General features: G+C 36.2%; 1 protein-coding gene across 14 annotated transcripts in view; it reads left to right on the forward strand.

The window, feature by feature from the left end:
- LOC135217790 (potassium voltage-gated channel protein Shaker-like) overlaps positions 1-13,975 on the forward strand; it is a 693,892-nt gene that overhangs the window by 612,721 nt on the left and 67,196 nt on the right. For all 14 annotated transcript variants that reach the window (XR_010315194.1, XR_010315196.1, XR_010315195.1 and 11 more), the window contains one exon: positions 6,560-6,825. Coding sequence is in view for 11 of the 14 variants with exons in the window: in XM_064253828.1 (XP_064109898.1) it covers positions 6,560-6,825 (266 nt within the window). In the remaining 3 variants the exon portion in view is untranslated. The remainder of the gene's footprint in view (positions 1-6,559; positions 6,826-13,975) is intronic.

The raw sequence follows: 13,975 nt of genomic DNA on the forward strand, positions 1-13,975 counted from the left end.
TTAATTGCTCTGACTTTCACCATCGCTAGTTTCTTGCGCGATCGCTCTCAAATTTACGCCTACTCTTTCCAAGGTTTAGTGTTAAGGTCACCGAAACAAAGACAGCTTAGATTCTTGCGTATTGTTTAAGGGACACCTTAAACCACGGAAATTTTGAAAACAAAGGTCCAGATTGGTATTATAACGGATCATATACACCTCTTTCTATATACTAGAGTCTTTGAAGATTCTAATGCTCACAAGGTCCCTCGGGGGTTAACTTCTAGGTGTGAGATTGGTATTGAGTAATGATAAGTTTCATACTAAAATCTAAAGTAAGAAATTTGATTTTCATATAAAACGACTCTTTGATCTGGAAGCCGCGAGTCCTGTGCTTGTTCCATGAAATTCGCAGCTACGGTATTTTTACGCTCTTGTTTTTAATTTTTCAACTGTGACTAAACGAAGAGAGTTGAACGTCATTTCCTGAACTCAGAGGTTTTTTCATAAATGGTAAGAATGTCGATAGCTTGAGTCGTAGGTATTAGGCACATACTTGTATGCAGTATAATTTCTTCACTTTTTTATTTTCATCGGTGTTTTTTTTTTATATATTTTGCAACTGACATTCACCCATAAGAGAAAATAGCCTTTGAGACAAACGCGTCTGTTGTTAGTGCCACTTTCGTCTTTTAACTTCTGAATGAATAGCAGACCCTTAACTGAAAGAGTTGTTACGGCTTCATATTTTCTTTAAGAGCTTACATCAAATTTCCATCAACAGCTCGTCACCCACCGTACAAGCACTGCACCAATCATCTGAGCGTTGTCCGGACTCATAGTTCCGTAATATAAGGCCTTTTTGGTTCTATCACTTTTTCTAGTATACAGATGGGTAAGAATTCCTCTTCATCTTGGAAACACTTCACAAAATTTAGACATTCTTTCCGAATACTAATCAGTTTCTGAAATACTCACTACTACAATCACATTAGAAAATTTCGTTTGCTATATCATCAACCCCTTAGAGCGTTTTTGCACACTATGGAGTCACCTCCTCTCAGATAATAAAAAATCTATTTAACTTCAGCACCGTTCGCTTATAGTTATTCATTACCCGCACATAACTACAACAAAATTCATTCGTCCATCAACTCAGGATTGCATTGTAAATACAATGCACATTATAATATTTCCACTGACCATTCCATTTCCTTGCAAGATCCTTTTTTCATCCGGGCTCTTTCTTTTCTAGCAAAATAGAATTCTTTCTCACGTTTGTTCCTCCAATGACATGAGTCACCTCGCTCCTCTAATTGTATTAATAGTGTCATTCTCATATCTTAACTTGATCAAAAAAAAATTTTTTTTTCTCTTTCTGAGACGAGTGTATAATCTAACAAAGATATTCCTCTATTTTCACTTTCAAACATAGTTATGAATATTATCCGGTTGAAGCCATGTCCTCCCAGCAATACGAACTCTTGCAGAACGTCAGCACAAGGATCTCTCCACGCTTACTCGGCACTCCAGACGTACCCCCACTCATCTCTGTGTGAATATGCATATATAAATATAAATATAAATGCTACATTCATATGCATATCTGTGAAGGTTTTTGTGTGTTTTATGGCAACACTATGTACATATAAAAATGTACATGTATGCTCCATACATATCAAAGTAACGTTTTGCAAAGAATCTAGGACATTGTAGCGTATGGTGTTGTCATGAAAGGAGTGGAGGCACACTTTCTTGCAAGCATTCTCATTCTTGTGGATATTAAATCCTTTCCTTTTCAAATCCACTTTCACACCATCCATCACTTTCTAGGTCTCTCTTTTTCCTCTTTTCTTTACGTATTTATGTTATAGATATGGTTTATGTACTTTTTTAAGTCATGGTAATCTTTTTGTGAATAATAATGAACAATATTTCAACTTTGAAATATTCTCCTCTCTCTCTCTCTCGTTCTCTTCTCTCTCTCTCTCTCTCTCTCTCTCTCTTTATAATATATATATATATATATATATATATTATATAGTATATATATATATATATATTCTGTGTGTGTGTGTGTGTGTGCGTGTGAGAGAGAGAGAGAGAGAGAGAGAGAGACTGTGTTTGCAGCACTTCTAAAGGAATGTTGAATCAAGTCTTGTGACAAAAGTGTCATGATATCTAAAACGATTTGTTTATACTGTTATATTCTTATGTCAATCTTGACAAATGTCTTTATTCTGTGTTTGACCTTTCGTATGAATATGTGATTTGCCTTCTGCAGAATATGTACTGATGCAACCTGTTGAGTTTGAGTATACGAACTTTGGCCAAAACCATTGCAGCGATTTATTTGATATGTTTAGGAAATAGCAAGCTTAAAGAAATACAGTCACTTCGAAGAAATAAGATAGAAATAAAAACAAGCTGTGACTTGTGGTTCATCGTTTCCGAACAGGCGCAGAAAGTTTAATAAGTTCCACTTTATGGTGGGAGTTCTATGCAGTGGTGGGGGAAAGAAAAAATAGTCATTATCAAACCTGGTTTTCTTCGAGTCTTGAAATCGCTGAGAAAGTTTTGCGTCGAAGCTTTCTTCATACTCCTTTGCATTTCTAAAACCAGTAACTTGAAAAACTACAATGTTCTGCACAATTAGCATCTAATTTTATGTTGTTAGAATTAAAATTTATACTCTACAATGTAATATATGAAATTTTAATAAAAACACCGCGCGCGCGCTATATATATATATATATATATGCTATATATATATATATATATATATATGGTTATATATACATATATATGATACATATATATATATATATACTATATATATATATATATATATATATATATATATATATACATATATATATATATAAATATATATATTATATATATATATATATATTGTATCTGTGGATCACTCTTTGCTTAACGTGTACGTTTTTATAATAGCCACAGGCACCTTAACTCCTCGAAATCCTCCCTTGAACCAGAATTCTTTAGGGTAACGTCACCCAAAAGTAGTTTGATATTCATTCCGGTTTCAAGGCTTTCTAGTGACAAGTGCCTCCGAAGAGTGTGAATAAATCGAGAAGGTAAGAGAACATTGTGGCTATTTTACCATGCTGTTCTTGTTTTATTTCCAATTTGATAATAACGTGTGGGGTTATATTATTTAAAACTGTTACTTGAACGTATCTTCGTGCGCTTCGTATTGCAGAGTAAGGGTATCCGTAAAATGGACAGAACATAGTAACAAGTAATAGCATATTTTGGGCCGCAAAATTAAATTGAAGACTTCTAAATTCAGCCAAAATAAGATTTGGAATATGAAATGATTACACATACATTGCCAGTTAACAAGGTCATGGAAGAGCTGTCTATATGTGAAAGATATCATTTTCCACTTGACAAAATTATGTTTCAATGATATTTTGTATATTCTAGTTATACAAATCTGTGCTCTCTAATAATGAGTGTTTCTTGTGAGTTTGTGCAATTATTTCTTCCTAGATGAATAGGTTTGGTCCATTTTTCGTCATTAATATTTTGTTTGATTGGATGCGATCATATTTTTGAAGGTAATTTGATGCATTTTTCGTTCTCACGAACGCACGTCTCTTTTATGTATCCTATTTGTTACTCTTTCATACATAAATGTTTCTGTTTACCATTCGGTGAAGCTCCCTTCAGGCGCATGTAACTCTGTTTTAAGTGGCATTGTATACCTGAATTGTGTTTTAACTCTTTGAAATACATCTCTACATACGTATTATTCTTAACTTGGAGATCAGTTTTATACAGATTTCGACATCTATTTAGGCAAAATTCTATTTCAAGATAAGTACCGGCATCCCTCCTTTAATGAATAATCCTTCCTTATTGACTTTTTAATACTAGTTTTTACCGAGACACGAATAGACAGTAATGGCTGGTTCACACTACCGTAAACATGTCATAAACACATATCGGTAACTTGATATTGTATGAAGCAATAGTGAGGACTACCAGTAAACCATTGTCTTGTATTCAACTTATTTGTGATGTTTGTGATAAGTTTGTATAGACATGCTTCACTGCGGTATGGATACACCCTAAGGCACATAAGTACAGAGACCTAAGATAAACGAGAAATAAAAGGGACTCTAGCAATTGTTCATCGCCTGTCTGTTAAATCACATCTGAAGAATAGTTCTACTCTGGTTTTAGAGGCAAATGACCTCGAGCGTTTCAGTGAGGGGCAAAATTCCAGTCAAGTTTTCCTTGTTCCTGTTCATCGTATCGCAAGGACCCTTTTTGCCCCGCGTCCTTTCTTCATCTTCACACTTCATACCCTGACCCTCTCCAAATAAAGTTGTCCAACTTTTCTCCTGCGCTTCTTTTCCATCTTCATAGATCTCCATTTCTCACTCGAGCCACACTTACGCTCGAAACATATCTCTCTCTCTCTCTCTCTCTCTCTCTCTCTCTCTCTCTCTCTCTCTCTCTCTCAGCGCCTCGTTGGCCTCTTTCAAACTGATCCTAATTCAAGAAATTGCTTGATAAATGAGATAATGGGATCGCAGTAACTTATCAGAAAATTTATCTCTTCTCGTTTTTCTTATCGCTTTTTATTTTATGTTTGTCTTGCATTTGTGAAGGGGTTGGGGTGGATGTTGTGGGTGATAATTTAAGGCTATTCAATTATATGCCTCTAAGATATATTTCCCTTCATATTTAGTTTGTTGATCTATAAAAAGAATAAATAAATTTTTATTGTAGAACAATTTTAACTACCTATACTCATACCGCCTGAAGCAGTAGTTTTATTTTAGAATTTCATTAATCGTAAAAACCGGAGCTTTCAGACTTTTATATCTTTCATTTTTGTATATCTCTCCAGTACTCCGTATCCATTATGATAGTTGAAATATGAGATTACCTCATTTATATTAGAATTAGATGCACCTTCTTACAAATATGCAAACTATTTACGTTTCATTTGTCGCACCATTAACACCAGCAGTCGATGAACGCCGCAATCAGATACTTCTAATAACACGTAGCAAATTGAAAGATTGAACTACTGATTAATTATTAATCCGAAAACTGGGATCTTATAGTTACGGGAAAAAAATGAGATTCCGCCTTTATGGAAGAAAAATTAATGCAAAAGAAAAAATACCTGCTCTTGAATAGCACAATTAGTCACTGACCTCTGTTGAAACGTAATCCATGGACAGCTCTGAAGAAATAGAAACTACTGTAGATGTCTGTCAGGTTAAAATCTGTTGGCCACTGAGTGTTATGAATTTGCGCTGGAATTGTAGCCATACGGTGATATCTGAAAGGTTTAGACATCTGTTAATTCAGTAAAGTGTGCCATAAACACTGCGCCAGAGCGATAGCTAATCTGGAAGACATCCAGAAAATATGATAGTAGAGAACAAATCAGGAAGACATCCCTATGTGTGTTCTTAAAAGTCTCAGGGTCGATGAGTTCAAGTCCTGTAATTTCGGGGTATCAAATTCTTCATCAAGACATGGGAGTAATATGTCACCACTCTCGCAGGATGCGACATAAACACGGTTTTAAAATTCTCCATCACGTTGTGATGAAGCTTTGTTGGTGGTGTGGCCGTGGGTAACGTCACCAACCAGAGTAATACGGAGAAACCTCATTCTTCAAAAGAGCATATTGGTTCTAATGGTAGTTAATATCTTTTTTATTTATCCTTTTTTTTTTTTTACAGAATTATTATATGCTCATATATTGTTATTGCAGTCTGATTTGTATAATAATTTTCTTTGAATATCGAATTAAATGTAGATACGGGGTAATATTTTTCTAAGTGCGGAAGGGGGGGGGGGGGGCGTCCCGAAAAGTTTATTAGCCAATCGACAGGGTAGCGACGAACACTATAACAATCATGTTCCTCTCGATTGGGCGTTGTGCCGATGGAGGATGTTTCTGTGTAGGTACTACTTGCTGTAGCAGTTGGGTCACGCTAGACTCCGTGTCATTCATTAATCGGCTTTCAGGAACCTTGGGCATTCCGTATCCTTTGTACCACTGTTTTCTGTATTCTTGGATTTTGAATTTCTTTATTTGAGTGTGCACTCGGATTCCATATTTTTTGCTAATATGTATTTACAGCAATTATTTATACTTAGCTGACGTTTTGATTATCTACAAGTACTCTATTGTATACAGTAATCCCAACAGATTTTGAATTTCTCTCTCTCTCTCTCTCTCTCTCTCTCTCTCTCTCTCTCTCTCTCTTCTTTTCTAAGTAAGTCAGGTAAAAGATCCTTTTGTGGATCCTGTTAGAGTGTATGTGTATTATAGAAAATAATAATAATAATAATAATAATAATAATAATAATAATAATAATAATAATAATAACAATAACACTATTCTTGGGATGCAAAGGTTTTATATTTTTGGGTGAACTAGTCAAAACTGCTTCAGTGATGTGTGCTTGTTAAAGAGTACTCAAACTTGGTTTAAATCATAAAAGCATGTGTTCTTTATCTCTCTTGCTTACTCGTCCATTATCGATGTATTAAATTAGATTTGTTTGCACACAGGTGAGCGGCCTCCGGTTCGAAACTCAACTACGAACCCTAAACCAATTCCCGGATACCCTATTAGGAGATCCGGCGCGAAGGATCCGATACTTCGACCCCCTTCGAAATGAATATTTCTTCGACCGCAACCGGCCAAGTTTCGACGCCATCCTATACTACTATCAAAGCGGTGGAAGGCTTAGAAGACCCGTCAATGTGCCTCTCGACGTCTTCGCCGAGGAGATCAAGTTCTACGAGCTCGGAGATGTCGCCATCAACAAATTCAGGTAATCTGCTCTTTCGCATCCCAGTTCGTCATCCTCTTCAGATCTCTCTTGAATTATAACGGCCAGAAACGATAGTCATGTCTGTGGGGACTTCCTTGTTTCTCTACTGATAACTATCAAGGCTCAAAGAATATAACTTTTCATATTTCATTTCATATTTTAGTATAGTGTCTCGGATCCAATAGGATTCTAGATTTTTTATTTTAATTTTGAAAGATTCTTTAATAAAACGAGAAATAAACACTACTCAAACATTAATTCTACATAGTTTAGGATCTTAGACACACTAGCTCTCTCTCTCTCTCTCTCTCTCTCTCTCTCATTCCTCTGAGCTGCCTTCAGATCTAGGTGAAGAATTTGTTGACCGAGAGTGTTTCTGCATTAGGTTGGTGCCATTTAAAGCTGTATGAGTAAAGGGCTTTACTAGCATTACAATTCCTGTGACTGTCTGTTTGTTTACCTGTTACATAAAAACAAGAAGAGACGCTCTCTCTCTCTCTCTCTCTCTCTCTGTGTGTGTGTGTCTGTGTCTGTGTCTGTAGTAGCTATTTGTCTTGAGAAGCAAGCAATTTGAGGCAGTGGCAGCTATAATAATGGTGTCACCCCAAAGTTGTTCTAATTTCTAGCCGTTTTACTGTGTCATGAGTCAAACCTCTGCAGAATCAGATCTTCTTTCGAGAATTTTTCTTTTACTTTTTCCTCTGCATTTAAGTGAAATATCTTCTTGCGTTTTTCTCTTACTCCATTGTAACCTTTCCTACATTGTCTTTCACATTATTGTAAATTTTTACCAGAAAAGTTACGATATCATTTTTCTTTGATAGTTACATCTTATATTGTATCGTTGACGAGTTGAGCGAAAATGATGTTAAGGAGTAATCAGATGGACGAGGTTAGAATGGAGGAGACCAGTGTGCTTGTTGAAGCCTCACTCGATTGACCTCCTCCTGCCATTCATTCTCATCTCCCTTCTTTCCCCTGTAGGCATTATTGAAGTGTTTGCTGCGTCCGTTCGGCCCCAATTTCTGCGCTCTATTACTTTACCTCCATTCCTGCTTCCTTTCTTCTTTTTTGATGTAACGTTTCTTAACTGCCACTTCCCAGTGCCACTTTGGGATTTTCTCCGATTTCCGCTTGAAGAACCTTGAGGTGTATTTCATCTCATTTCCTGGCTCTCCTAATCTTGCTGTCAAACCCTCCAACTCCCTCTCTTCGCTGCCTTGACCACTGAGTTGAATGACTGAATTTCATCATTCATTTATCTTCCGCCTCTTCTATGCTGTCGATTTCCCCATTCAGCCTTAGGTACAAAAGATAGTCGTTCATTTTCATCCTCATTTTGCTTTCTTCTCATTATTATGATTTTGAAGGTTATCACCAGGAAATATTCTCAAGTTTGGGTTTTTTTTTTAAAGTTTCCAAACAACCCATTTTGGTCATTACTGTCCAAGTATAATAGTGCTTATAGACCAAGAGCGCCTTTCATGTAATTTAGTATCATATCCTAATTTCTAGTCCACATAAAAGTAAGTTTAAAGTGAAGATATGTATCTGTATGATTGCTGTGTTAACTCTGATTTTACTGATGTGACTTCTTACCAGTATTGATTTTTATGTGCACCTGAGATAAATACCCAATACAAAAATAGGAAGTGTTAAACACGTTTCACGTTCCCGTCATTCTCAGGGGATTTTCAATTAAACATCAAGAGAATATTAGCTTAAGTTTGTTTTTTACCAAAACTCTGGCATAGCAGGAAAATCCTAAGTTGAACTGATTAAACTCGTTGAGCCTCCATTATGTTATAATCCTGCAGCACTGTATTGAAAATTGAAATTTATGTGTTCAACAATGTGAGCTTGTCTGTGTGTGTGTGTGTGTGTGTGTGTGCGAGAGAGAGAGAGAGAGAGAGAGAGAGAGAGAGAGAGAGAACAGGAGGAGGAGGAGAAACTTCTCACAGAAATCGAACGTTCGATCCTTGTTGCAGCCTTTCCTCTGAGAGGGATCGAGAATAGAAGAGAGCACTAATGCGCATGCGCACTGCCTATCGAAAATGGTCCACTGTGCTTGTAACAGAAATGGCTGAACTGCGGAAGCTGACGGAGGGAACTCTAGAGGAGAGAGAGAGAGAGAGAGAGAGAGAGATGAGAGGAGTGCGCAGAGAGGAGAGACCGAGAGAGAGAGAGAGAGAGAGAGAGAGAGAGAGAGAATGTCACCTCATCCTACAACCACTTCCTACTCAAGTCGTAGGATATGAAATCTTACAGACGCATAACAGTTAAGGACGATGACTCCTTAAGATTTCTGGAAAATAGAAATTTCCATTTTCCTTACTATAAACAATGAGGAGGAAACGATAGACCAAGAGTGATCTAATATTGTTTCTTAGGTTTGACTTCACTTCGACCTGAATGTCTTCAGCGGATTCAAGTGAAGAAAAGATTTTTTAAAGAAACTTTGGCAACATTAAGGAAGAATTTCCCCTAAATACCATTTACGATGACACTCATATAAAGAAGGTTATTTGCTTCTTTGAGTCAGTAAAGTCTTTCATGTCATTGCAATGGACATGTTTTGCCGTCCACTGATTTCAAAACATTAATTGAAGAAGGATCTTATTCTCTTTACCCATATTTCGGAATCTTTTCTTACAAAATGGCCACCAGCCAGAGTCTCGTATTTGCAGGACATACATGACATTGCGTTAATCTGGTAATGGCCATTATGCACCAATCCCTCGGCGTAGAGGGGAAAAATGGCCCGTTACCTTTTATTCATTTATCATTTTCAACAGAGAATTTCTGAAACTAGTTTATGGTAACCTGGACTTATAACTGACTATGGAAGGATTTTCCCCTTAATACCTCAAAATTTTTATACCAATAGATAGTGTAGGAAGCAGTTCTACAAAAATAATGTAATGCATTTTAAAGCAATTAACCAATTTGCTTGCGTAGAATTGCCATTGAGGCGTATGTATGGTATTTTTCGAAAATGCAGAGAGATAATTCGAAATATATTTCCTGTGTTGAAAAAGTGCAAGGTTTTGCTAGGTGGGAGACAGAATTAAAGTTATTTAAACCTTTAGCCCTGGTACCTGAGCACAAGAACTTGTACTTGGATTAGTGAGGCCTTGGTCTATGCGGATAAACTTGCCAGAGAGGCAAGCACTCTGATCGGGATGTTAGGAATGTAGAAACCTTGAGAAAGAAACCAATGCAGAACATAATGGGGCTCGGTCAATTTTTCTTCACTGACCAAGAAAGCTCCACAAGGAGCATCATACACCGAATGTTGAAAACCTTCACAGGAATGCGATTTTCGACATCTAAATGAAAGTGTACCATAAAGCAAATAGCGGAGGACAAGATGTTGGCACATTGCCCTCTAATTGAGTCTAAGACTGCAGAATCCTTACGCATATTTTAAACTCCCACGAAATGAAACCAGCAGCTCGCTGCTGTTTGCTTGAATGTCACTCGCTAGATCACGTCGTTGTATGTTGTGTATTGTGTATCGAAGATATGCATACAAAATGTAATTTGATGAACAAATGATTAGAAAATCATTGTCCTAATTAATAGGGAAAATTTTATGCCAAGTCAATAAGTAGAAAAGAAAGTATTTTTTGTTGAAGTGGCCATTGTTGAAACTGAATTACCTTGGTGGACGTATTAATATTGATAGATAGATGTAGCTCTCAAAGTTGATCTTTTTCAGTATTTAAACGACATTTTATGTGTTAATATAGATAATTAGATGGAACAATAGTTCTAAAACCATGAAGAAAATCTTAAAACTGAGCGCCGACGGACTGGACTCACTAAAAAAATAATGTGGTGAGAATTACTGCTACCATTGTATCCGAATCCCATGATATTTGACTTTTCGAAGTTGAAAACTATGTTTTTTTATCAATAATTTTCACAAATTAACCCGTTTCTTTCAGAGCATAAGTTCCTTCATTTGTAAATTATAAGGCTATTCATCGGGTATATAGTAAAGTTGTTCACGTTATTACAAATTAAAAGTTTGTGACCTTAGAAATCCGAGCGAGGTCATTCTTACGAGATCAGTCAGGGTCCAAAATGATAGAAATTTTGAATTGGGAAAGAAGAGAAAATAGACTTCAAAATAAATAATCCTCTCTATGTGAAGTGTGGTGAAAGGTTGTAATGGAAACGCTAAGAACTACCTTACAATAAAAATAAGATAGTATATAATAAACAAAGCCAACGTATTAACGCTCATTTGAGAACAATCTGAAGTTGAATAGGTACGTTTGATTATTGCTTTAATGATAATGAGGCAGTGATCCTTCAAAAACGAAAAGAAGCAAAGAGACTTGTGACATAAACCAACAAGAAGTATCGTGCAGGAAAGTACGGTGGTCGAGCCTCTGCCAGAGTGTTACACATCCGCGGTACTGTCTCGGTGTGTCCAGGCCATAATAGTGGCACAAAACTGTAGTACGTATAAATAGCTTTATTAATGGTGACCTCATATGAGGCCGCTTGATTTTTCCTTCCAGCAGCTACAAAGGACAAATCTTAGTAAGAATCAATACGTTCCTCTGTGCTTGGCCTTCCCTCCCTCCCTCCCTCCCTCCCTCCCTCCCTCACGCCTTCCTTTCCTTCCTCCGAAGTTGCTTCCTTAAGTCAGATCCCTTCATCTTTTTATTTTGGCATTATCGAATGAAGTTCCATCTTCAGGCTGTATGTCATATCCAAGCACTATAATGTTTCTCATTTTATGTTTATAAAATAAACACTACGATACATGTAATTAATGATATTTATATAACAGGTAAACTACAAAGAAAAAAAAATATTGGCGAGACATGGGAGGACTTATCGTCCACGTGAAAAGAACAAGTCAACGTCATTGGATATAACTTCACAGCCCAATTCCATTTCATGTGATCTTCTTTAAAGAGTTTCGTGGGAGCGGTTGCACAGAAAGCATTGGCAGCGTTGATATTACAAACTTGCAGAGCAACCAACCGAACTGCCTCCGATTTTAGTATGAATCACCGTATCGTTTTCAGACGATGCTTTATCATATAGCACATCATTAAAAAAGAAAGATAAATAAAGTTTCCAGGGTTTTGCCATATTTTTAAATATTGTTTCGTTATTTCCCTCGATGGTTTGCATTTGAAGTTTCATTTTGACTGACTTCCCTCTAGAAGTTTTGATCACTGGATTCTTGATAAATCAGATTTTCTGGCGGATAATTGTAGCGGTTTTTCGTCATCATAATGTTTGGCTGTGACGTGGAATTTAAACAAAGCATTTGCCATCTATTCTTCAGTCCCCTTTCTTTTCAGGAAAATACTTTCAACATCTAATAGCAACTTTTATTACTCATCACACATGTTTTTGCATTCACTCCTGTACAGCGCTATTTCTTTCTCTGCCTGTATCTTGCTCACATTATCCAAATAATCCTCAGTCATTTTTTTCCCCTCACTTCTCCTCGGTCTGTATTTCAGAAAATGCCTCTCTACTTTGATTTTTTGGTGCAGTAGGACTTTGTGTAAACTCCTGTACTCCTTTAGGAAACTTCTCTCTTAATCACTCAGCCACAGGGCAGATCCTACTTCTTTGGCATCCTCGTCCACTATCTTTCGCTCTTCTCGTGGACTTAGAATTTCAATCATGGCCACCACATTTTGAACTTTCTCTATCCATTTGAAACCAAGTAATGTTCTAGATACTTTGAAAGAACAAAAGCAGCCATATGCCTTATCAGTATTTACGAATTACCGGTAAATTGAAATGCAGGTTGTTGTTCGATGAGATATCGAAGTAAAAAACGTGCCGAAACTGAGTTACATAACAGGAAACAAAACAAAATAACAGTGATTTTAAAACATTCAGGAAAAATCTACTTGTTAGGAAGAGAGACAGAGGGAAATTTTGGTTTCATGCTTTAGCACTGTATGACTCAAATGTGGTGATTTAACCAGTTAACATAAGTACAGTCAAACTGTGAAAGAGGATAGGTTGCAGGCAGGCTACGCTATTTTCGGTAGAAATATGAAAGTGGTTTAAACCATTTAGGGTATGGGCGTCTCCAAAACCTACCTTTGCCAGTTGTATAAAATTATTAAGTGATATTTGCCAACTTATCCAAAGGGAGTAGCGTTGCTGTTATCGGCCTTTTCGCTTTTTAATGAGCATTTTCCCATCCAAGAAGTATCGCGCCTCCTCTACCTAGGAATTTTGTGCGTATGAGTCCTTAGCCGTCGGCACTTCCTTGGACATCTGTGACTGAGTAGTACTGTCACAGTACCAGGCTGTTATTCCTTTCTGACTTGCATTATCACACCCCAGGATATATATTATATATATATATATATATATATTATATATATATATAATAATATATATATATATATATAATGTTGTATATATCTATATATATATTATATATTATATATATATAATATAATATATTTGTTTGTGTAATATATATAGACTATATATATATATATATATATATACTATATAGAATATAACAAATATATATATATATATATGTATATATATATATATATATATATATATATATTTGTTTGTGTATTTATTATATAGACACCCCTTGGTAAAAGTTTATGAAATTCGTAACTAATTTCATTTATTTAGGTGCTAATTTTTGAATTTCCATTGTCATCTGAACTGAGCGGAGGAAGTTTTCCAACTCGGAACACTGCATCTCTCTCGACCTGATATCATACAACCTTTTCGCTTGTGTTCAGGCTGTTGCCAGTCATCGTTAGCATTTTTCCTTTTGTTTCCTTTTAAAATGTAATGGCTCTCCTTATCTGTACAGCAACCCCACCCGACTCCTCTCTAGCATAACTACTGTCCCTTCTCATTCTCTTCACTATCGTCTTATCTTCTTTTTGAGCCATTTTATTGTAACGACGACTTTTATCTTCACTTTGGGTGTCGGTACGAAATATTTTCGTGAAATCCTTTCCCGCCCCATTTTCCTAATTCTTTATCTTTCTTGGTGTGCAATTACAGCCTCCTTTCATGACGTTTGGTTTTGTCCAACTTGTGTTTTTAAATCTCTTCTGTAATCAGTCAGTCGCTCTTATCTGATTGTGATACATCGATTCTTTTTTCTTTCTATTTTGTT

This window comes from Macrobrachium nipponense, chromosome 7 (genome assembly GCF_015104395.2).
Source record: "Macrobrachium nipponense isolate FS-2020 chromosome 7, ASM1510439v2, whole genome shotgun sequence".
Lineage (NCBI taxonomy): Eukaryota > Metazoa > Arthropoda > Malacostraca > Decapoda > Palaemonidae > Macrobrachium > Macrobrachium nipponense.